This window comes from Protopterus annectens, chromosome 9.part0 (genome assembly GCF_019279795.1).
Source record: "Protopterus annectens isolate FY-2018-M chromosome 9.part0, PAN1.0, whole genome shotgun sequence".
NCBI classification, from domain to species: Eukaryota; Metazoa; Chordata; order Ceratodontiformes; family Protopteridae; genus Protopterus; species Protopterus annectens.
Genome location: NC_056743.1, coordinates 401,878,836 through 401,903,983, shown reverse-complemented (window position 1 = coordinate 401,903,983; position 25,148 = coordinate 401,878,836). Strand labels below are relative to the sequence as shown.

The following is a 25,148-nucleotide window of genomic DNA, read 5'->3' as shown; positions in this document are numbered from 1 at the left end:
GCCAAGGGGTTTTGGATACCCTTCTTTTTGTTCAATATGATTTTGATAATGTCAGGCCCCCCTGCACTCCATTTATGTGTTGACCCACTTTTTTCATATGTAGGCCCACAGCATAGTACTTGCTCAGGGAGGGCTGGGCTCCTCCCTCTTCAAAGATTAGCCTTAATTTGCTAGCAGCCAGAAAGAAAGCAGTTTCAGTTTGTCTGATGCAATCTTAGATCTGAAGTTGTTGTCTTTATTTGCTCTTCAACCAGTGGGACACGGATCCCAGACGAATCCGACTCTGCCGCATTTCTCCAGCATCGGAACCGAGCTCCTGCCCGACCCATAATGCCCCCATCTCCTTCCTCCCGATGTCGTTTACTGCGCTTGTTGCAAGCATCGTGGTCCGTTGTTCCAGGCTATTTTGGGTAAGTGTGTTAAATTCAGTGACATAGATTCTCTTTTTATCTAAAAATCTCTTTCTATCTTGCCTTTCCTGCAGGAGAATGACTGGATGTGCTCAGTAGACCTCCAAGACGCATACTATCACATCAAAATGGACAGAAGCTCTCGGAGATTTCTCCCTTTCTGACTGGGGACCAGTCATTACCAATTCAGAGCGCTACCCTTTGGTCTTACCACAGCCCCCAAGGTGTTCACCAAAGTGATGGCGGTAGCAGCTCACCTGCACGTCTTCCCCTACTTGAACGATTGGCTCCTTTCCACCCCCTCCAGGCATCGACTTTGCTAAGTCAGGGATTTCCTCATCCAAACCGCCCACCAGTTGGGTATCACCATCAGTCTCAATAAATCTTTGTTAGAACCGTTTCAAGTTCTGGACTTCGTTGGAGCCTGGTTGGACACCATTCAGACCAAGGTTTTTCTGACACCCGACAGACTTCAGTCCCTCAGCATATCCTTCAGGTTCCATCTCCTCCAGCGGAGTTTATTTTAAGGGCGTTGGGGTCCCTGGAGACCATGATCATACTTGTTCCCACAGCCTGGGTGCAAGTGAGGGTGATTCAATGGATTCTAGCGGTCCAGTGATTATTTCTAGATCTACCACTGCCATATCCTGTTCGTCTCTTGTGAGCATGCATGGATTCTCTTCTCTGGTGGATTCAGTCCCTGGATGTTCTTCGCAGTTGGACGTTTATTCTTCCCACCCCTGTGACCACAGACATCTCCCTGCTCAGGTGGGGGGGGCATTGCTTGGGAAGGACAGTTCAAGGCACTTGGTCTTCCCTGGAGACCCAGTTGCATGTCGAAGTCCTGGAGGTGAGGGCAGTACTAATGGCATTGCAAGCTCATCATGCCCATCTTCCCCTAGGGACGATTGCCATCCAGACAGACAACATGTTGGTAGTCTGGTACATCAACAAACGGGGGAACCAGGTCTTACCCTCCTTGTTGCAAAGCTATGAGATTGTGGGAGTGAACAATCTCCACCAGCCATTTTCTGGTGGCAACACACATTCCGGGGAGGTCCAACATTCTAGAGGACAGGCTAAGCAGGTCTAGCCTTATGCTTTGAGTGGTCTCTGATTCTTTCAGTAGCAAAACAGATCTTTCTAAGGTGGAGTCAGCCTTGCTGCAATCTCTTCGCTTCTTCTTCCAAAGCGTAGTGCAGCAAATTTTTCGCTCTGATCCCCCCTTCGGGGGAGTTCTCCAGAGATGCTTTTGTTCATGCTTGGCTCTCCAGTCTCGTCTGTGCTTATCCTCCACTTCCCCTGATCCAAAAGTTCATTCAGAAAGCGTAACGGCTGTGGAGCTCAGTCATCCTCATTGCCGCCCTTCTGGCCTTGCCAAATATGGTTCCCTTCTCTGTGGTCTCACGTAGTGTGTCTGTCCTTCCTGGACGTTGGATCCGGTTCCAGATCTGCTTTCTCATCCTTCAGGGATTCCACATCCAGAACTGGCCAGTCTGAAGCTCACTGCTTGGCTGCTGCAGTTCCCATGATAGTTAGGACTCCTGGGCTATCTTCTCAGGTTAAGATCTTGGTAGCGGCTCATAGATCTTCCACGAGGAAGGTCTATATGAGTAAGTGGAAGCGTTTCTCAATTTGGGTATCTCGAGAGGATTTGGATCCCTTCACTACTCCGATTCCTGTTTTCTTAGAGTTTCTGGCAGGCATTTTTCAGCAGGGTGCCAATTTCTCTATGGTTAAAATTCAGCTGGCGGCCGTTTCCAATTTCCACACAGGGGATAATTCAGCTTCTCTACCCTCGTCTAAACTTTGCAAAGCCTTTCTCAAGGGTACCTTTCTTCTTAGGGCACCGATCAAGGACCCTACGCCCCCTTTGGACATTACTCCGGTACTTCAAGCCTTGGTTTCTTCCCTCTTTGAACCTGCTGCTTCAGTGGATCTGCAGTTCCTGTCTTGGAAGACAGCCTTCCTAATTGCTATTACTTCAGCTAAAAGAGTGTCGAAGCTTCAGGCCTAATCGATTAAGCCTCCTTACTTGATCTTCCATAAAGACAGAGCATTTTTGCACACTATGTAAATTTACAAAATAACTTCCCTTCTTGAATGATGCAAACGAATGATGCAAATTTACAAAATAACTTGCCTTCTTGATCAAGAACAGTAATGCTCACACGGATTGTAATGTCAGTAACAATTCTATTCCATGTGGTCAGCGTAGTACAAATGTTGAACAACCATTACAAAACTCTGCGACAGTACCTTTATTAAAGGAATGGTTAACAGCAACAGTTTCCTTGAACAATGGCTTGGCGCAAAGGACAGAGACTGGTAACAAAAGTTTACACTTCTTATTAGAAGAGTTTTACTATTTAACAAAAAAATAAGAGACTGCAACTAGATAATACGTATTTTCATGAATGTATTAAAAAGTTGTTCCAAAGGGGTTACACATGTTGCGATACCCTAATGGATTAAAAGCTGATTCTGCTTTGTTTAATGAACTTACTTCGTTGTTTGACCAACATGGATATGATTATATGAATTTAATTATAAAACATAATGATAAGCTTATCAATGAATTGATTGAAACTGTTACTGAGTTAGATAGTGCAATATGTGCACACAGATTGTACAATGATTTTAAAAACGAACATGTAAAGATTTTTAAGAATATTGATTCTCTGACTTTAGCGATTAGAACCCGTAAGGTTAGGAAGCTAAACAGAGATAAGATGGATTATGGTAGGGGTGTAGCATACCCTAACCCACCACCCTCGCAAGAATGGGGTAATAAATGTAACAAGCATTTTAGAAATTATATGAATGCTGCTGAACCACAGCCCTCACAAATAGAAGATGAAGAACCTTTTTTAGGTCAAGAGGAATACCCCCCCATTGAGACGATCAGAACAGCTAAAGAACAGAAATACCCCAAAGGAGAATATGAGGGGGGAGGAGTATCAAACACCACAATGAACAATCGATGGAACAGAGGGGGGAAAATGAATGTGAGGGGGAGACAATCTTACAGCAGAGAATGAGCTATGATGATTTTTATGTATTAAATGATGATATAGTCCCGCCTTTTATACCAGGAAATTCATTTGACCATATATTACCCCCCTGCTCCATAGTTTCTAATTCTTTAGGTGACTTTTATGTGTACAATTTTTCAGATTTAACATGGCATGCTGATTATTGTGATATCTTGGCGAAAGGCTTTACATTTGTGCCCTGGCAACATAGTGACCGAGCTAGTGTGCTTATGGATTTAAAAGTATTTACTAGAAAATTAAATTTAAAAGTGTTATTTCAAAATTATTTTTCTGAGCAGATTTTGAACCCCCTTACTATTTCTAGCACATATAACCCCCCCACTACACCCTATGGTATCACTATTTGAAAGAATGTGTGAACTTGATATTCGGGTTTGACATCTAAGTATAGATGTTTAAATAGAGAAGAGTTAAAAGAAAAGCAGCTTATTAATGAAATTGCTGGTTTCTTGCATAAAGTTAGAATTATGAAACCAGATAAAGGGGAAGGTGCTGTTATAATGAACTTTAAGGATTATAAGAAGATGGCATATATTTTAAATGGGAATACTTATGCAAAATCTTCCATTAATGAATTAAATGGGGCATATGTAAAAATTAATTATATGATTTATTTATAGAAGGATCTAAATAGATGAATTGAATTACCTTACAGTGATGCATCCGAAGCTTTCATTAATTTTTGGGCTACCGAAGTTGCACAAAAATATGATCCAACCCACCTATGCGTCAGATAGTAAATTCTAAAGGCAGTATTACACATCCTGTGGCTAAATACTTAGTAAATTAAAAGACCTTGTATATAGTGAAACTCATCTCTGTAAATATTCATGGAGTTTTTTAAAAGCTATTAATGAAATTCCTTTTACACATTCTTATATGTTTTTGACTATAGATATTAAAGATTTATATTCCACAGTCCCCCATGAAATTGGATTGGAATGGTTTGGAGAATATTTATATGCTAAGAAAGTAGATCATTTTTAAGGCGTTACTATATCTACAGTTTATGGAGATTGTTTTAAAGAATAACTATATTTTATTTGAAAATGAAATATTTTTACAACAAGAAGGTGTTGCCATGGGATCTGCATGTGGTGGTGCATATGCTAATATAGTGGTAACCCAATGGGAGAGGAAATATTTATTTCCTTCTATATTTTATTCTAATATTAAATATTACTGTCGCTTTTTAGATGATATTTTTATTTTATAGGATGGACCTAATGAGAAAATCAATGAATTTATGCTTTATATTGATTTGACAACCCAGTTTTTTAAGTTTACTCATAATGTTAATTTACAAGAGAGAGCATTTTTAGATATTTTATTAATGAAAGATTATGTAAATGACAAATGTATTTAAAAAATGTATAGGAAGGAGACATGCTGCAACTCTTTATTACATTACACTAGTAGTCATCCACTCGAGCAAAATAAATACATTGTGAAGGGCCAGCTTGTTCGTGCAGCACGAATGATATCAAACTTTGAAGATTTCCTTACTGAGTGTGACATTCTGAAAAATATGTTTGTAAAAAGAGGATGTCCTGTAAGATTTGTTACTGAGATAGTTTTAGAAGTAGTTAATAAGAGAGAAAGGAATTTTTATATTCCATTGTTAGCTAAATGTCCAATATAGCAGGACACCAGGTTCAGTTTTAATAATACTGAACAGGATATTACTAATAGAAATTCTAACATATCATTTGTTACTACTTACACTGTTGTTAGTTTTGAACTTAGAAATATTTTAAATAAAAATTGAACTATCTTAAAACAGGATAATAGTTTGAGACAATATGTTGGTGAGGGACCCACAATGGTTTTTAGGAGGGGTATGAACCAAAAAAAAATATTTTGAAAGGACCCCTATAACTGTTAAATCTGATGGAGCCTGTATGGGAAAATGTGGGTCTTGTAATTTTTGTAAATATATTAAAGAAGGATATATTTATAAAATTAATAAATTTACGGTTAAATTGAGGAGCAAATATAATTGTAATTCTGAGAGGGTTATTTATTGTGCTATGTGCGAACAATGTAAAAGTTTCTATATTGGTAAAACCGATAGGAAACTAAAGAGTCGTATATATGAACATTTGTATGAAATAAGGAAACAGAAGGGAACAAATGCACTTTATAAACACTTGGTTGAGAATGAGACACACTCCTTTAAATTTTTTGTCATTGATCATATTTCTATTGAAATAAGAGGAGGTGCTTGGTCTATGTTGTTAGAGAAAAGAGAATTATTTTGGCAGCTATTATTAGATGCTGCCAATTGGCCAGGACTTAATGAATCTCAATTAGTTCATTATTGAGATTAAAAGCCTTGCTTAGATATATATATATATATATATATATATATATATATATATATATATATATATATATATATAGTTATTTAGATTATATATGTTTATTTTTATCATACTATTATATTGTACCATGAGTATTTTGCCTTTATATGTTTTTAAGGGGGCGTGGTTTTAAGAATTTCTGTTCATGTGACTATGTTTGAACTAGTTAAATATTGCTGAACTTTATCTGTTATTTGTCTGATGAAGTTCTGTATTGGTGGGACGAAAGCGCTTAACCAGTTGATTATTTGTGTTTTTCATTAAATTGCTTGCTCCAACTTGGATCCAGTGTTTTTTTCAGCATTTAGTATTGTAGCTGTTTGGCATTATTTGGATTCAACACTTGCACTATTTCAGTGCTTTGGCCATCCTACATACTCGACTGCTTGGGAGCTGTACATCTTTGCACACTAGCCCTTCCTTTCTGCCGAAAGTGGACTCAGAATCAAACATCAATCAGGTTATCAACCTCCCTGTCTTCTTTCCAAACTTTTAGAATAAGGGAGAGTGTAAATTGCACCTGCTGGATGTTCATAGACAATTATGTTTTTACTTACACAGGACAAAGGCCTTTCGCAAATCCTACTCTAAGCCCTTTTTAGGGAAACCTGTATCAAAGATCACCAATGCTCATTGGATTTCAGTGTATTCTTTTAACATATTCAGCTAAAGGATTGTCCCAGTCAGGTCAAGTTAAGGCATGTTCTGCTAGGTCTGTGGCTACTTCAGATGCCTTTTCGTCCACAGCTTCCATAAATGACATTTGCTCTGCAGCCACCTGGGCATTTTCCACATACTTTTATCTCCCACTACAAGTTGGACCTTCTCTCCAGAAGTAGGGTATCCTTTGGCTCTGCTGTGTTATGGAATATCCTTCCATAAGGGCCTCCCAGGTGTTTGGTAGCTGGGGACTTTGTCCCACAGGTTGAAGAGCAAATGAAGACAATTTCAGATAAAGAAGTTATGTACTCACCATAATGTTCCACCTGAGTTGTTGCTCTTCATTTGTCATCTGCCCCCCCCCCCCCCCTGTAATATATGGGCTGTGTGGTGGCCTGACTGGAAAAGACATAGCCCTTCTTTTGGCATAAATGGTCATTCCTTATAATACTATCTGGGTTATTGTACCAAGGGATAAGACATTGTGTCAGGTTGGGTTGCTAGGGTGAGCAGCAAACTCGATCTGAAGGGAGGAAGGAGATAGGGGGCATTATGGGTAGGGGAGAAGCTTGGATCTGATGCTGGAGAAATGCGTCCGAGTTGGATCTGTGTCCCACAGTTTGAAGACAAATGAGCAACAACTCAGATGGAACGTTATGGTGAGTACATAACTTCTTTTTTCTTCAAAGGTGTTTAGCTTTTAAGCTACTGTAAAGACACATTTTGAAGAGTTCAAATGCAAACTGCATCAGAAGAAGAACACTGATAAGTTCATAACCGGGCAACTTCAATATAACTTTATTGAAACAAAAAAACTGTAAAAACATTAATGCTTAACTTCACCGTGTTTTCGTTTCTCAGTAGGAGACATCATCAGATTATACAAAATGCCTACAGCCAAATAATTTATATACAAAACTAATTAGCCGCCCCACCAATGAAAATATGCTTTCAATTAATACATTCAATAAAATACTATATGGTTAAAAGCATTTATAAAAACTACTGCTTTATATACTACTTTATAAACATATGCACATGAAGCAATACATTTCTCTTCCTTTTACTGATTTTAAAATATATTCATCATATTAATAAAGCTTCACACTTAAACTTTCTAAATTTGTTACCTAGACCTAAGCTATTTTTAACATAACAGCTCCATCTAATGGACAAATATAATCCATAGAGCTAACCTAATCATTCTATATGTGTAAAGGGGCTACATCAGTATCTATAGCATTTCATAGGCGCATGATGTTAACTGTGTTAAAATTCATAACTTAGCTCTCATTTTAAGAACCAGGGCTATAGAAATACTCTCATTAAGGCAGGGAAGACATTGGCTTCTAAAGTAATTTGCCACCATAGCTATTTGTACTCTATTCTTGCTTCCCATGGCCCTCTTTTTGTACTTCAAGTACAAAAAACAAAAATTTAGCCCCATTACATTCCTTAGTATGTTTAAATAGCGCATTGTTTTTATTTTGTATGTCATAATAATGCTCATATATCTTTTTCTTGAGCTTTTGCTCAGTTTGCTTCACAGCTATCACAAAGGGCAATATATACTATTCCAGTTGTGTTACAATTATAGTATTTCATTCTCCTAATTTATTCTTACTACCAATATATATCGCCTCTTTGCTACAGATATATGTGCATTGAACAAGCTCCACATTTATATACTCCTATTCTGCTTTGCATTCTGTCATATTTCACCTTATGTTGTTCAAAGATGTCTTAAATTGTATGCTTTCTTATATATAGTTTTTAATGGCTTCTTGGATGTTTCCGTAAGTCCTACAAGTCTGTCTCATTCCTTTTCTTGTTACACGTTTAATACTAGACCTAGTACCGTTATATTCTGTTATAAAGGTCTTCTTATATACATCCTCTTCTTGTGACTTCCCGGCATACGGTATTATCTCACCCTCTACTTTACTTTCACCTAGAATGGGATTAATTCTGCCTTTTCCCCCCTTCAGTCACTTCTCTTCTAACATCTTGTATTAAATTCCAGGGGTATCCTCTCTCTTTGAAAAGACCAAAAAATTAAACTTCTTTTCAAAATCACTATCGTTTGAAGTCATCCTACTAACTCTGACATATTGTCTCTTTAATATACTTTTCTTTTGATGAAATGGATGGGCACTGGTATAATGTAAATAGGCATTCAAGAACGCGTCTTTCCTATAAATTTTTGTTTTAAAACTCCCTTTAGTTTTAATGACAGATGCATCTAGATAATTAAGAATGTTATAAGTACAATTATAAGTAAATTTCAAAAATTCAGTGGTCCCTTTAAGATATCCCATAAATTCTATAAACATATTTTCTGTAGCTGTCCAGAATATACATATGTCATCGAGGTACCTCCTGTAAAGTACCCAGCAGTTCTTATGTTCCGAGTGGAGAATATACTTTTCCTCCCATGTAATTAATACAAGATTAACATATGTGGGGGCACAGGCGACCCCCATACCTACACCTTTTACTTGTTGAAAAAATTCTTCCACCAAAACAGATAAAATCATTTTTCAACAGTCGTCTTCTTCTTTCGGCTTTTCCCGGTTAGTGGTCGCCACAGCGGATCACCTGTCCGCTCATGATTGGTAGTGGAGTTTTACGGTGTCGAGTTGCCAGCCCGGCGCCCAACCTTCCACAGAAGGCACACACACGCACACACTCACACCTAGGGCCAATTTAGAGTGTCCAATCCACCTACAGCATGTCTTTGGGATGTGGGAGGAAACCCACACGACCACAGGGAGGACATGCAGACTCAGCACAGAAGGCACCCCAGCTGAGAATCGAACCGGAGAACCTCTTGCTGTGAGGCGGCAACGCTAACCGCTGCACCACCGTGGCCACCCAAAATCATTTTTCAACAGTAATTCTAATAAATTAAGACACGCTAAAAACTGTAATTTTTTTTTTTTATCTTTTAACAATGCCTCTTCAAAAAATTCCATTCCTTTGTCATGTGGTATATTAGTAAATAAGTCAACTATATCTGTTACAAATATACTAGCTTTATAAATTTCTTGTTTGACACTTCTTATGAAATCCCATGAATATTTAAGAATTTTGTTGTCATTTGACAACAACGTTTTTAGCTTACTATCTAAATATTTAGCTATCGGGGCTGTTTTCGATCCTTCTGCAGCTACTGTAGGTCTTAACAGATGGTCCTTCTCATTTTTGTACCTTTGGTCTGTTTTCATATAGTTGTATATGTCGGCATTAATAAGGCTTTCTAGTAATATATCTCTAGGTGCTAAATCCACCTTTTTATAGGAGATGTTAATTTCATATATTAGTGTCTCCTAGGATGTCATTCATAGGCTCATAGGTAAGTACTAGGTTATCGGTCCTAGGGCCTCTATAAGCTTAGCCAAAAGAGGTTCCCTGGTTTTCACCACCCAAGAAAATTATTTTCCTGTGCCCCTGTTGAGCAGAACCACAGAAGTGATCCCCAGGATGAATTTTCTGTTTCCTATCCAAGTGTCAAGATTCCTCTTAAAGAGGGCTAATGAGGAGATTTGCTTGACATGAGTGGGTAGTCTGTTCCAGAGCATGGGAAGTCTCTGGGACAGGAATCTATCCCTCCAGCATGTTCTGTTTATTGTGGTGACAAGGTTTAGGTCCCTGGAGCATGTGGCCCAGAGAGACTGGGATTTCTTTAAGTGTAGCATATCCATCAGATCTGGGTTAGGCATGGCTTTGTATGTTAGGCAGAGGTTGCCTCTGATTAGGTGATATGCGACAGAGTAGAGCTGGAGTTTTTTTGAGACTGTCTGCATATGGCATCTGTTTGAGGCCAGTAATCCTCTTAGTGAGGTATTTCTGTGGCCTTTCTAGTTGTTGTAGATGTCTTGCGAGGTACATGCCAAACTGGGCGTTGTACTCTATAATGGGTCGGATGAGTAGAGAGGAGTGATGACCTCTCTTTTTCTGGAGGTGAACCCCTTTATGATGAGGTGTGCCACGTAGAAGGATTTCCTAGCTACTGTGGCGATCTGATTATCAAAGGAGAAACTACTGTCCACCTGTGTGCCAAGGTTTCTTATCACATTTTTGGTGTTTAGTAGGCTACCGCCTATGTGGTAGTTCATGGGTACAGTGTTTTTCCCAAAGGAGATGACAGTGCACTTCTTGGCATTGAGCTTTAGGCCATGACTTTGACACCATGTACCTCTCAAGACATCTGCAACAACTGGAAAGGCCACAGAAATACCTCACTAAAAGAATCACAGGCCTAAAGCAGATGCCCTACGCTGACCGCCTTAAAAAACTCCAGCTATACTCTGTCGCATATCGTCTACTCAGAGGCGATCTTTGCTTAACATACAAGGCCATGTCAAACCCAGAGCTGTTGGACATGCTACACTTAAAGAAATCCCAATCCCTCAGAGCCACACACTCCAGGGATCTAAACCTTGTCATCACAATAAACAAAACATGCTGGAGGGATAGGTTCCTGACCCAGAGACTCCCCAGACTCTGGAATAGATTGCCCATACATGTCAAGCAGAGTGCCTCTTTGGTCCTCTTCAAAGGGAACCTTGACGATTGGATGGGAGAAAGGAAATTCACCCCGGGGATCACGTCAGTCACCCTGCTAGACAGGGGTCCAGGGAAGTAAATAGTGTGGGAAGAAATAGCCAGGGAATTGTTATGGCTAGGCTTGTATAGGCCTTAGGGCTGATAGCCTAGTACCAACCTATGAACCAAGCATCAATCTCAGTGAGGTCTCTTTGTAGAATGTCCACATCCTTAAGCAAATCTATTATGGCTCCTAGTTTGCAGTTGTCTGCGAACTTAGTTAGCCAGAGACTAGCTGTATTAGCCTGGACTTCTGAGAAGTAGATACCGAACAGGAGAGGACCCAGGACCAAACCCTGTGGTACTCCACTTGTCACTGGTCTGAAGTCGGATTTGGACTCTGCTACTTTCACTTTGTGGGTTCCGTCAGTGAGCCAGTTGGCTACCCATCTTGTGACATAAGGATTTATGCCCAGTCCAGTGAGTTTATCTATAATACCGGAGTGGGGAATGGTGTCAAAAGCCTTGGCGAGGTCAAGATAGGCTGTCTGCACCACCTTACCCTCATCTGTGGCTCTGATGACTGCTTCAGAGAAGTCAAGTCGGGTGTAGGAGGCATGATCTACCTTTTACAAACCCAAACTGAGTGGGGTCCAGAGTTTGGCGGTAACCTATGTTGTCATTGAGATTCTTGACATAGCCGTAGAATGCTTTGTGGTTGTCTTTAGAATCCATGGCGATTTTATTTTCGTAACTAGCTTTGGATTATTTTATGAGGATCTCAAGCTTCTTACTGAGGCTGACCAGGGAGTTACTGCAATCATGAGATTTTACTCTTTTTTTGCAACAGTTTCTTCCTTCTGTTGTAGAGTTTGTTTATGGCAGGGGACCACCAGATTGGCTTCCTTTTTTTTGGAGGATAGCATCTTGGTTCTGTTGGGGTTGGCACGGTCCATGCACTCGTGTATGTGTTTATACAGTGCATTTGTATATGATTCAGCAGTCATGCCTCTATTTTCTGTCTGTATGGGTGTCGTGAAGTAAGCCACTTCTGTCTTAAGAAGCATGAAGTTGAAGTTGGCTTTGGAGAAGTTTTTTACAGTGGTTTCCTTAATGGGGGTGGGGTGGGGACAGGATATGGATGTCTAGGGTGATTAGATTGTGGTCGGATCTGACCAGCGAGGAGTTGACCTCTGGCGTGGAGCATTTGTTACCCATATTGGTAATGACCGCGTCCAGGATGTTGATGCCCCTGGTGGGGGTATTGACAAGCTGATCCAGGGCGTTGGAATTGATGAATTCCAGAAAATGTTGAGCAAATGAATTAGTACCCGAGAAGTTTTCCCAGTTGATGGTGGGGTAGTTGAAATCTCCCAATATTAGGGTATTGGGCTGTACCTTAATATTATCCAGTGTATCGAGTGGGCGTCCTGGGGCATGGCGGGGGATCTGTAACAAGCTACATACTGAATTGCAGTCTTGCCCAGTGTTAATTGTACTTGGATAATTTCGATGCATTATGTTGAACAACTAGCCTGGAGGTGTGGATATCCTTTATAAATATGGACACGCATCCTCGTTTAGTGTTTCGGTCCAGGTTAGGTGGCCAAAAGGTGTGGTAAGAATTCTAGCTTTGTAATGCAGGGGTACTCTCTGGAGCCTTAAACTAGGTCTCTGTCACTGCACAGATGTCGATGTTCTCCATCTTAAGGAGTGCCTCGAGTGAGTGCATTTTGAGGTTTAGACTTCTAAGGGTAATGCTACACAATGCTAGATTTCGCTTGTTTGTATCTACTATGGTGGTGCGTTTGATGTTTGAGCCTTGCCTAGAAAAGGCACTATAAGGATGGCAAGAGCCTTAGCCAGTATCCGGAATCCCAGAGGCGATAGGTGCAGGCCATCTCTGGCAAAGCGTCATGGCCTGTCGATGTCATGTCGTCCCAGACAGACAGATACTGGATCCCTTTAGAATGACACCAGAAGCTTAGCCATTTAAAGAAACAGTTTTGAGTGCTAAAACTAGAAAACTGCCTAGTTCTAAGGGAAAATCTGAAGAGCAAACTTTCTGGCACTGGGAATAGTTTAACAGTAGTTAAGCAGTGCTGTGTGGAGCACAAAACTGCGCACAAACAGTTTTTTAAACAGAAAGATAAAAGGGATAGAAATAGCCCAAAATGCCCAATAAAAACTACAGATTCAGAGCTGAAACCACTCCTCCAGCGACAGGCTGCTCAAAGCTCACCACTCTCACTGATGAACAGAGAACCTTTCCTCTTAGTAAGGTTTGGGCAACACAGAAACTACAAAACAGCCCAGAATTCAGCAAAATATGAAAACCAAACTCTACTGGTTATAGAAAGGCTGGAACTGAGTAGAGAGAGGATTTTTTTTTTTCGAAAATTAGAACAGATACAGTAATACAAACACTTTTGAGGCAGTAAAATGGCTAGCACACTTGAGTGTGTATCCCTCACCAATTAAACAGTTGAAAAACACTTAAAAATTATCAATTAAAGTGCAAATAGTATCAGAATTAAAAACCAGTTCAAAATAAGTAGCAAAGTTAATTAAAAAAAAAAAAAAGCGCTCAGAATAGTGCGGTTAGCGAAAAGCAGTAAAAAGGAAAAACAAGGTACTTAATCTATTTTACCTTCATATAGTATTATGTCCATAATTACTGCTGCTCTACCTTTGTCTAGTCTCATAACCCTAATTTTATCATCTTTACTTAAATCTTCTGACACATTCCTCTCATTAATAGTGAGGTTTGATTTGTACCTCCCTTTAAAAAATGCTTTTCTTATTTCTTTTTCCACTGTCTCAAAGTTTTTAAGTTGGGGATGTAGGGGTGGGTTATAAACACTTTTTTTTTCTTAATTTCCTTGTTATACGGTTGTAAATGCATTGAAAGCGTGATATCTAAATCAGTCTTTCTAACAAATTATTTAAAGGCCATAACAATTTTAGTTAGATCTCCTTTCTTGTGTGGAGTAAATTTTAGCCCCTTGGATAGCAAGTTAAAATATTCTACAGTTAATTCAGCTTTGCTGTAGTTAAATATGTTGCAGTTATTACAAGTGTATTTACAGTTGTTCTGTAGACTGATGTCATGTTGGGATGTACGAGAGCAAAATCTGTTGTTAATACCTCATTAAGTCCTTTGACCCATTCTGGTTGAAATAAGGGGGATATTTGTTTTTTAGCCTTTTGGAACTGCAAAGAGGAGGATATTCCAAAGGGTCCTGTAGTTGTCATTCATGTTGTGTTGAATTACTACTACTGTACAAGGCTAACTGTTGGTCCCCTTCATAGTACCCACTGCTTTCATAGTGCCTACTACCATTTCTGTATTTTTAATTCCAGTCTTAGTCTAGGGTGATGGCTTTTCTCCTCATATTCTTTAAAATCTCTTTTTAATTTCTTTGATTTTCTCTTCATCAACAAATTACACTTTTCATCTATAATGTTTTTTAATATTGAAATGTTTTTTCCTTTTTGATTTCTGCAGTGAGCATAAGGTCCTTGGTAATATTTTGATTAAGATCCTCTATATATCTTTATTTCTATCAGTCTGTCTAATAGCTCTCGAAATCTCTAACCCACAGCAGTTAAATATATTAATCAGTTCCTTGTGATACTGTGTTCCTCCTTCAACATTGTTAGGATATTTATAAATCCTTAAGCCTTTTGGAACAGTACTTAAACTTCCACATTCTTTTAAATATGCATTCTGTATGTCTAAAATTCTATATGTATAAGGTTAAGTCTTAATAATTTTTTTAACATATTTGTCATGTGTCCATGTTCTAGCTCCTAGATGGTCCGTTTTGCTTAAAATTATATAAAAACCCTTTAAATAGCCAGTCACTTAACTCAGTGCTTTGTATAGTGTTGTTAACACAGTCACCTGCACTTTCCAAAATAAGTGGTTCAGTCTCTCGTTGCAAATCTCTCCTGGAAAACTCTCTTGTATTATCCATGGCTAGAAGTCTCGGTGTTCACTGGAAGTCAGTATCTGCGTAATTAGAATTAAAAAATTCCAGCTGTGATCAATTTCTAAGAACGCTGCTAGCTTCTTTCATAACAGATGTCCCACGTGTAGATCTTGTTGGTACTTCCTGATTCCTATAAAAAAAAAAGAAGTTGCAGAGCTCCACAGCAGAATATAACACTTTAATAAACAAATACAAAAAGTAAGCGCTTTCACTATCTGCCCAGATCGCTTCTTCAGACTATAATAAAATGACTCAACTGCAATACATTATTTATAAGCATTAATGGTACTTACGTATTATCGCAACCAGATTTTTCACGGGAATACCAGCTGGTTCCCGATCCTGAAATATGTCCCGTAATGGTTTTAAAACATTACATGTTATGTTTTCTTTAACACTACAGGCTGTCTTCTGGACTGTTATAAATAAAATGTACAAAACCTACTGTTACTGTTTGTTTATGCAATGTACTGACAGCATGTTGGTTATTGCAACTCCGCCCGCTGAACGTTTCTTTCTTCCTGCAAGTAAGTGCGGTCAAATAACGATTATACTTACATTTGCCCATCACAGCTGTGTCATTATTTGACTGTGAGTGGTACAACATTGTCTTTTGCGTACTTTAACAAACATGTAGCATGACACTTATCTTTCCCAGAAAATAAGACTGTTTAGAAGTGGTACTAACTGCACTTGCTGAGAAATTCACACCACAAAGAAACAGAAAGACATACTAACAGCAATCAACATCATTGCAACAGTACTGACAACAATAATCAATGAAGCATTATCTGGTTTTGTCTGAACATACCAGTCCAGAAAACAGCCTGCACTGTTAAAGAAAACACACCATGTAACATTTTAAGGGGTTTACCTTCAGTCACACAGCATCCGTGACAATTCAAGCACGCGTCTGTAATGCACGCAAAAGAGGAAGATACCTTTATCAATAATTTCTGTTCCTGAATGTAAGCTCGGCTTGTTAGCCACCAGTAAGGGCATGGAATAATACCTTGCAGTGTTTCATACTGTCCTTGCAGCGAATGAGGCAATTTTTGCAACCACCAAAATCTGGTTGCGATAATACGTAAGTACCGCATTAACTATCAATGCATTAAGAACATCCAGTTAAAATAAGGGCATGTCAGTGTAATACATGTGTAAACAATTGTTAAAAACCTTCAAGGCGTCAGCACTCGTGCTTTAAGGAAAGGTTTGAGGGATACTGCATCATTAATGCCTGGGGGTTTGTCTGCATTTAGTCTAATTATCCATTTCTGTTCCAATTCTTCTGTTTTATTTATCAAAACTCCCCCTCTTGGTCCTTCATTAATCACCAACACTAAAAATTTAAAAACATGATGTAGACCACCTCTTTCAACATGTTTAGCTAGGGTATTCATTTATTTTCTATTGACAATATCTCTCATATGTTCTAATACATGTTCTTTTAGCATCCTGTTAGTTTTACCTACATAGTAAGCTTTGCAAATTTGACAAAAACTAAGATATACAACATTCTTAGTTCTACAATCTGCATAAAAAGATGCATCTATTTTAAATTTTTTCACATGATGAATAAAAGTAGTGCCTGAAAAAAATGTATCTACATGTGTACATCTCCTATATGGATATGTCCCTTTTCTTTGTGAAAAAAATTAATGTCTAGAACCAAGTGGTTTGTAGCATAACTGCCTTTTCAAAGATCTTTTATTAATAGAGAAATGTGGTACAGAATCTATTACACAATCTAACTCTTTAGTTGCAGTTCGGATATTCCAGTTCTTTTTTAAACATATCGCAAAACACATTTACCATCACTAGTAAAAGAAAGAGGAAAACTAAGTTTAACTTCATAGTGTTTTCTCTTAACCGCTGATCAGCTACTTGTTCAGAAAAATAGGGTTGACCCTTCATTCTTCTTTCATTTAGTGCTTCATTAGCACAAGTATCTACTTCTGATTTAGAATAGCCTCTATCAAGAAAATCATTTTTCAACATTTGAGTTGTTTTCATAAGGTCATTGTCTAAATTGTGTAATCTCGTATTTCTTAACATCTGCCCTTTAAGCACATTCCTACTTATCTTCTTCCTTCCTTATTATACAGAACCCCTCTCCTAACCAACCTGTCCTCCTCTATCACCTCTAAACTAGAAAACTGCTACAACAAAATCTCTAAATTTGCCTCTAAATCTAAAAATACCACCCATCACTGCCTTAACCCTACAATCCCTGAATTGGCTTGAACTCCCAAACTACCTAGACTATCTCCAACTCACCACTGCACATACTCATATTTCACCCAACAAAATGTCCCGCTGTAACTAACATCCTTCCCCGTTATACACCCAACAGAGCTCTCAGATCTGAAAATCAGAACTTAATTACTGTCCATAAACCTAAACGTGCTGCTGGCCAACATCTATCTTTCTCACTAGGCAAAAAGTGGAATTCCCTTCCCTCCACACTAAGAACCATACCAAACTCAGAAAACTTCAAAACCAACTATTCAAACACCTGTCCACTAAATAGAAATGTACCTGCCTTCACCCAACCTAATCCAAGGGGGTTCTCGCTCTGGTTCCCAAGCTCTACAACTCTCATAGTTATCTTCCTATGAGCCTATCTTAAGTTCTCAACAATTACTACTATCTTCTCTAAGCTTTCAATAACTCCTACAGCTACCCTCACAAAGCCCAATCTTGTAAATAGCATTCTACTGTTGTGTTTATGTAAAGCGTATTTACATTTTCTTAAAAGGTTTGTATGTAAACTGTTTCCACACCTAATACATCTGTTTTCCTCAAATAAAACTGTGTATGATCCCTACCTTCAAGCTTACTGAATGCATTTATGAGTAATTGTTCTACATAATATCTTTAATATTAACTATCAGTTGTATAATGCATCTTGGAGCTTTTCGCCCCGGGCCTCCACTGAAAATGGGTCAGTTTGGCCCAGTGGACTTCCCCGGTAATGAAACTGCAAATAAAAAAATTTCTCTGATGCATGCTACCTTTATGTAATAAACAATTCTTTCTTGTTGGTTTTCTATACAAGCATGTCCCTATACCAGTTATTTCTGATCTTTTAACCAGGACATCCAATAATTCAATATTATTGGAGGAATGTTTATAAGTAAACCTTAAAAACGTTGTTGTGTGTAAATAACAAATTCTATCAATTCCTTTTCGGATTTCCCCCACAAAATAAAAAGATCGACAAAACGTGTATACCATAACACATTTACTATATTCCTGTCCTTGCAAAAGGAAAGTATTTTCCCATTGTACTAATGCCAAATTGGAGTAGCTATTGGCACAAGCAGTGCTCATAGCCATGCACAAGCAGTGCCCATAGCCATGCCAATCTTCTGCAAATAGTAATTGTCACAAAAAGTAAAAACATTATTTTCTAAAACATCTCCAAAAGTCCATATATCAATTCAATTTTTATCATTAGAAAAGGACTGCTTAGTTGTCAAAAGTTCTCTATACCCCACTGATATGGGATAACTGTAAAAAGTGAAGTGAAAAAAAAGTGAATCTAGTGTAACTAACAAATATTGCTGATGTAAAATAGTCTGTTCTAGTCTAGTCAGAATAAGCTTTTGCAAAAAAGTTTGCGTCCTTTTGAGTCACATGTATCTAAAACATAAAAATAGACAGTGGCTCAGTAGCCCATGCTTTACTCTGGAGACTATAGGTCTCATGGGAGGGCATGTTGGATTTTTATGGATTTTTGGGAGCCCGTATATAATGGGAACAATCGGATGTTCTGTTTTAAAATATTTAAATAAATCTTCAGAAATCATGCGTCATTAACATATCAAATAAAAAAATTCAAATCTATCACTCCTTTCACGACAGTTTTAGTTATTTGTGCATAAGTTTCACTATCAGATAGCAACTCTTAACATTTGTTCAACATAAAAAGTCTTATTTTTATTTATTTTACCGGGATAGTCCGACTGGATACATGTCCATTTTCAGTGGAGGCCTTGGGAGAAAAGTTCCACATTGCAAATAATTGACACTTAAGGATGTGGTTACATAGAAATCTAAACATTTAACAAATCACTAACAATTTATAGTCAAGGTTCCATCTAAATGAAGCAAACATTGTGGGTTTATGGTATTCATATACAGAGATAACATTATACATTTTTGATGTGTGTAAAAAAGAAGCGTATTTCAAGGTTGAATGTCAGGATGATAGTTGAGATAAAAGGTGGTTAGCTAAGAAGGAAAGTTATTGTGAATAGAATGTAGAGGGGAAGAAGAGAATGGGCTCAGAGTGGGTAGGAAACAAGATGTCTTCCTGATGATAGAATTCTAAAGTTTGTAGAGAAGTGTGGGGATTGGTTATTAATGGCTATTTCACCTCTGTCAGCTATGTTTATCTTACCTTTGTCTTATTTTTTTGGGTTAGTCTGGGTGTAGACATGGACATAGCTATGTTTTTCTTACCTTTTTGTTATTTTTTGGGTTAGTCTGGGTTTAGACATGGACATAGCCAATCCCTGTTTAGATGCATCTTTAGGGATATTTTGAATTGGAGCAAGGAGGATATAGTGGTTAGTTCAGCAGGAAGTAGGTTCCATTTTTTCCAGCAGAGTTGGAGAATAATGATTCTCCAGCTGAGTTGTTGGCTTTGGTACCTTGTACTATCATTCTGCTGGATGAGCAGAGGGATGCTAGGTTGCTGTAGGGGCTAATAATATTAGTCAGAACGGGAGTACTGGTATGTAGGTAGAGGGTTTTATGAATAACTATGAGTTAGTTATAATGGAGCTGATTGGGTAGTTCTAGCCAGCCTAATTTGTGAAGATTTTGACAGAGGTGAGTTCTGTAGGCTGAGCCTGTGGCAAATCTAGCTATATTGTTATAGCAGCTAGTGATTTTGTTAAGGTTTGATTTACTTAGATTTGTAAGGATGGGTGAGGCGTAGAGAAGGGTTGACAGCAGATGTGTCCGAGCTGTGGCAGTTCTGGCAGATGGGGTTAAGAATTGTTTAATCCTATACAAGGAGCCTATTTTTTTTTAACTGTTTTTTATGGTTTTGTCTATATGGGCATCATACTTCAGATTATTATCAGTGATTATTCTGAGAAGTTTAGTGCAAGGTTCAGGTGAGATTATGGTGCCATTGTTAGATGAGATTGCAATTATTGGTATTGTTAACTTATGGGTAGGGGAGAAAAGAAGTTTGGTTTTGTTTGGGTTAAGCAGGAGACAATTATTATTCAGTCAGTTCTCTACTTTTGCAGATCTGGATAACCTCCAACACAGCTCGAACAAGAAAATTCTTTTATTGTAAAATTGTTAAAACATCCACTGGTTAAGCGCTTTCAAAGCGTTGAAAGCGCTTAACCAGTGGATGTTTTAACAATTTTACAATAAAATAATTTTCTTGTTCGAGCTGTGTTGGAGGTTATCCAGATCTGCACCAGTTTTTGTTACTTTGATTGGTTCGTGGTTCTACAGTTGTATTTGGAGTTCTCTACTTTGTTGAAGGTGATTAGGGATAGGGATTGTAGTTCTGTGGGAGTGGAGGCAGAGCAGATAAGTGTGGCGTCATCTGCATACTGTATACAAGTTGCATCTGGGATAACATTGGGTAGGTCATTAATGAAAATAGAGAAAAGGAGAGGACCCAATATAGAACCTTACGGTACTCCAAGGTTGACAGGTAGAAGGGGGAATAGATTGTCTTTCCATAGAACAGCTTGTTGTCTGCCATGCAGGTAAGAGTGGAACCAGTTGATTACTAGGTTGTCTAAGGAAAGTGATTTTAGAGAGTCTACGAGTAGGTGGTGATTCACCATGTTGAATGCTTTTGATAGATCGAGAAAGAGGGCAGAGGAGAGCTTATTCTGATTACGATTGTGATTTATTGTGTGAGAAAAGGAGAGAAGGGCAGTAGTTGTACTATGTGCGGGTCTAAGTCCGTGCTGGGTTTGTGCTAGGAGAGTATTCTGAGTAAGGGGAGTTAGAATTTGCTTATGTATGCATTTCTCCATTATTTTGACTAAGGGAGATAGTGTGGCTATAGGTCTGTAGTTAGAGAGTTCTGTGGAGTTTCCCCCCTTATTAAATGGAATAATGTGAGAGATTTTCCAGATTGGGGGGATGTAGGATTGATTAGGAAGGAGATAGGGTATGCTATTTCATTAGCGGCCTTTTGCAGAAACTCTGCAGGAAGTAGATCTGCTCTCAGGGTGGTGGGTTTTAGTTTCCTAAGCAGGGATTTAATGTAGTCAGTGGGGATAGGATCAAATTTGAAGGGAAGGATATTTGCCTTTGTGGGTGTGGTTGTAGTAGAAGTGGGAGATAGATTATTAGCTAGGGACTGGACTGTTTCTGTGAAGAAAGTATTAAAGGTCTTTGCAACACACTTAGGAGGTAGCTGTAGGGTAGCTGAGGGGGTGGGGGTTGCAGATTTGCCTTGGTGGAGCAGTTTATTCAAACATGACCAGAATTTTTGGGGCTGATTTTGGTGTTTTTGCTGTAAATTGAAGTAGTAGTTTTGTTTGTCTAACACAATAGACCTTTTTGTCTTGATTCTCATTTTTTTGTATCTGATGTGGGCTTGTGGGGATTTGGTGGCTCTCCAAGAGGTCCATGCTGTGTTTCTAGCAATAAGTTTTTGTCTACTACTATTGGTTAGCTATGGAGCAATTTTGTTTTTGGTTCTGATTGTTCGTGTGGGAGCATGCCTGTTTAAGATGGCAAGGAATCTAGCATTGGAGCCTGAGACTGCTTCGTCAAGGGAAGTACTTTAAGATTGGCCCATTTGCATGAGTTAAGTTCGGCTTGGAAACAAGTTAGGTTAAAGTTCTTTGTATACCCAAGGGTTTTAAAGGTAGTTTGTTGGGACATGTCATCCTTTTTTTCTGATTATATAGGTTAGGAGGTGGTTGTTCATGTCCTCCAGTAGGGTGCCTGATTTGTATAACTGAGGGTTGTTATTTATTAAGATCCAATCTAGGATACTTTCCTTATTGCTGGGCTTATTGATTCTAGTGGGGGAAGTAATAATCTGGGAGAAACCATGTAAGTTGATATGGATGGTGGGGAAGTTTGATGAACATGTTAGCCAGTCGATATTGAAGTCCCCGAGAATAATTGTTTTGTGGAGGTGGTTAGTGGATAGCCATTGGAGGGTACATTCTAAGGTGTCTGTGTTGTTGCCTGGGGGAATGTAGCTACATACTATGTTTATAGATTTGTGTTTAAGTTGGACTTTTTAGATGATTGTTTCGGAGTTGGTAGTTAGGTCTTGTGGGGTGCTAATTGTGGATACCTTGAATGGATTTATATAGGATGGCTACTCCGCCTCCTTTTCTACCTTTCCAGTCAAGTCTTATTATATTGTAGTTGAGGGTATAATTTCATTAATAGGGATAGTGGGTTTGAGCCAGGTTTCTGTAAGGCAGAGTAGATCATGGGAGTGCATGTCCAGGAGGGCATGCAGATAGTGGATTTTCTTATTTATACTTCTGATATTTAGGTGACAGACTAGAAATGAGTTAGGGGCATCATATGAGCTTCTTAGGTTAGAAGGAGTACTATTTGTGGGGTTAGTAGTAGCAGGTGAGTTTGGGCCTGGGTTAGGGTGGATATCGCCGTCAGCTATTAGGGTAGGTAATATACTCCTTATGAGTTTGGTGATCTTTATAGGATTTGGTAAGTTAAGATTTAAAGATTATCCATAACTATAATGCTCCCTCCTTTATCCGCTGGTCGAATTTCAATAGATTTTAAATTATGTAACTCAGACAATGCGACCATTTCATCTTTACTCAAATTGAAAAAAGTTTGTGGTCTCTCATATTCAAAAATCTCACAAATCTGCTTTTCACACACTGATACAAAAGTATCTTATCATAGGCTGTATTTTAGGTACAAAACAGCTAGAATAGCATCTTTTTATGCAGATTGTAGAACTAAGAATGTTGTATATCTTGGTTTTTGTCAAATTTGCAAAGCTTACTATGTAGGTAAAACTAACAGGATGCTAAAAGCACATGTATTAGAACATATGAGAGATATTGTCAATAGAAAAGAAATGAATGCCCTAGCTAAACATGTTGAAAGAGAAAGTCTACATCTTGTTTTTAAATTTTTAGTGTTAGTGGTTAATGAAGGACCAAGAGGGGGAGTTTTGATAAATAAAACAGAAGAATTAGAACAGAAATGGATAATTATAAATGCAGATAAACCCCCAGGCATTAATGATGCAGTATCCCTTAAACCTTTCCTTAAAGCACGAGCGCTGAAGCCTTGAAGGTTTTTAACAATTGTTTATACATGTATTACACTGACATGCCTTTATTTTAACTGGATGTTCTTAATGCATTGATAGTTAATGCTTATAAATAATGTATTGCAGTTGCGTCATTTTATTATAGTCTGAAGAAGCGATCTGGGAAGATAGTGAAAGCGCTTACTTTTTGTATTTGTTAAAGTGTTATTCTGCTGTGGAACTCTGCAACTTTTTTTTTCTATAGTATTTGCACTCGTGGTGTTGCTTGAGCTTACTCAGTGCTCGTTCTATTTTATTTTCTACTACATGATTCCTTCCTGGGAAGATGTTGGTTGCAAAGCTAGCCAATGATTGGCTAATTGGTGTTAGGAGGTCCACATTTTGAAGAGCTTAATTCTGCCTCAGAGTATCACATATGCCATCCTTTTGTTAGTTTTTGCAAAAGCCTTTTTATAAATACTTATTTCAATTTTTTTTTAACAAATGGTGTGTGAATAGCTCTTCAGAAAATTAAAAACTTAAGACGTTCAGTGTGCAAGGCTCCAATAAAGGCTGTCCCTCCACAAAAATGGGAATCCAGTAAGTCCACATAGTCACGGCAATAATCAGAAAAATAACAGTTTCTTCAGAAAATTAACATTTGAAGCCGCAGCCATTTTTGTTGCATGTATGGTGTGTTTTTGATTTTTGTGCTTATGAAGTAAAATAGAGACAGTGTATTGCAGTAAATACTGGTCTAATAACAGAGTAACTTTTTCATCTTTATTTCCTTTAACAGAATAACAGAACAATAGATCAGAAGAGTGAAGAAGCAAGCAGTTAAAGCATTCCACACTGTACTGCTAAAAAGTGAAAAACGGCCCCCAAGAAAGAGTGCAAGCAAGCAAACAAGAAGGAATTCTTCTGTTGATGACCCCAGGACACAACGCCTCTGAATGCTGATCATTGGAGGTGTCCTTATAGTAAGGGCAAAGATTGATAAGGGCAGATAGGGGGATGCTACAGTAATCAACTAAATATTGAACAGCATCAGTTTGGTGCAGGTCTTGTGATCCTAGGGAGAACATGTGTCAGCAGATTAGTTGACACTAAGTCTTCTTATATTAAATCAAATTGGATCAAGAGTGTTTCTTTTTTATGCTAAGGTTCTGTTTTGTTTTATAATTTAAAATTGTGTTTAAGGTAATTCTGTTCATCTGTTCTGTCCAGGAGTAGTACTTTGTACTGATAACGGGACATACAAAGCAAAAAAAGTAGTGCATTCCCACTAAGCAACAGATGGTGGCAGTGACGCTCATCTGAAAAGGCACCCCTCCAGCTGCCACTGTGGAGAGAAGTCCCACAGCTTTGTATTAGAAGTAATATGCCTTTTGTGTATTATACATACGTTTTTATACGAAAACTAAATGCAGATGAATCAGCTGCGTCCTTCCCTCCCCCTTGCTTGTCTGTCTTTTTAATTATGTGTTGGTATTGTTGTCATGGTACTTTTGTCATGTACAGTGTTGCTGTTTTATTAATGAGAAAAGGTTCCACAAGATTTTTTGTGGGGTAGGTTTAAAGTCTTCTAATGATTTATGTTGAAAATTTTAAAATAAAATTTACACTGGAACCATGAAGAAGTTATGGTGTTTTTCTTTGGTGTTGGAAAACACTAATGGAGTACTGCTGTTGCTTGGGGATGGAGTTAAAGAACCAGGCTGTGTTTAAAATTGGTCTGTTGTGATCAGTGCACTACCCTGTTAACCATATTAAAATAAGTATAAATAAATAAATATGTATTGATTCTAGTATAAGACAAGTCTTCAGGGCCTCTTGAGTAAATGGCATCAGCCTTTGATCCAGCA

The 25,148-nt window shown here is 38.3% G+C and overlaps 1 protein-coding gene across 2 annotated transcripts in view; it reads left to right on the top strand.

Moving 5' to 3' along the window:
• CCAR2 (cell cycle and apoptosis regulator 2) overlaps positions 1 to 24,920 on the top strand; it is a 2,452,621-nt gene extending 2,427,701 nt beyond the window's left edge. For both annotated transcript variants that reach the window (XM_044082935.1, XM_044082934.1), the window contains one exon: positions 24,080 to 24,920. In XM_044082935.1, the coding sequence (XP_043938870.1) occupies positions 24,080 to 24,124 (45 nt within the window). In that variant the 3' untranslated portion in view covers positions 24,125 to 24,920. The remainder of the gene's footprint in view (positions 1 to 24,079) is intronic.
• The last annotated feature ends 228 nt before the right edge of the window (positions 24,921 to 25,148 follow it).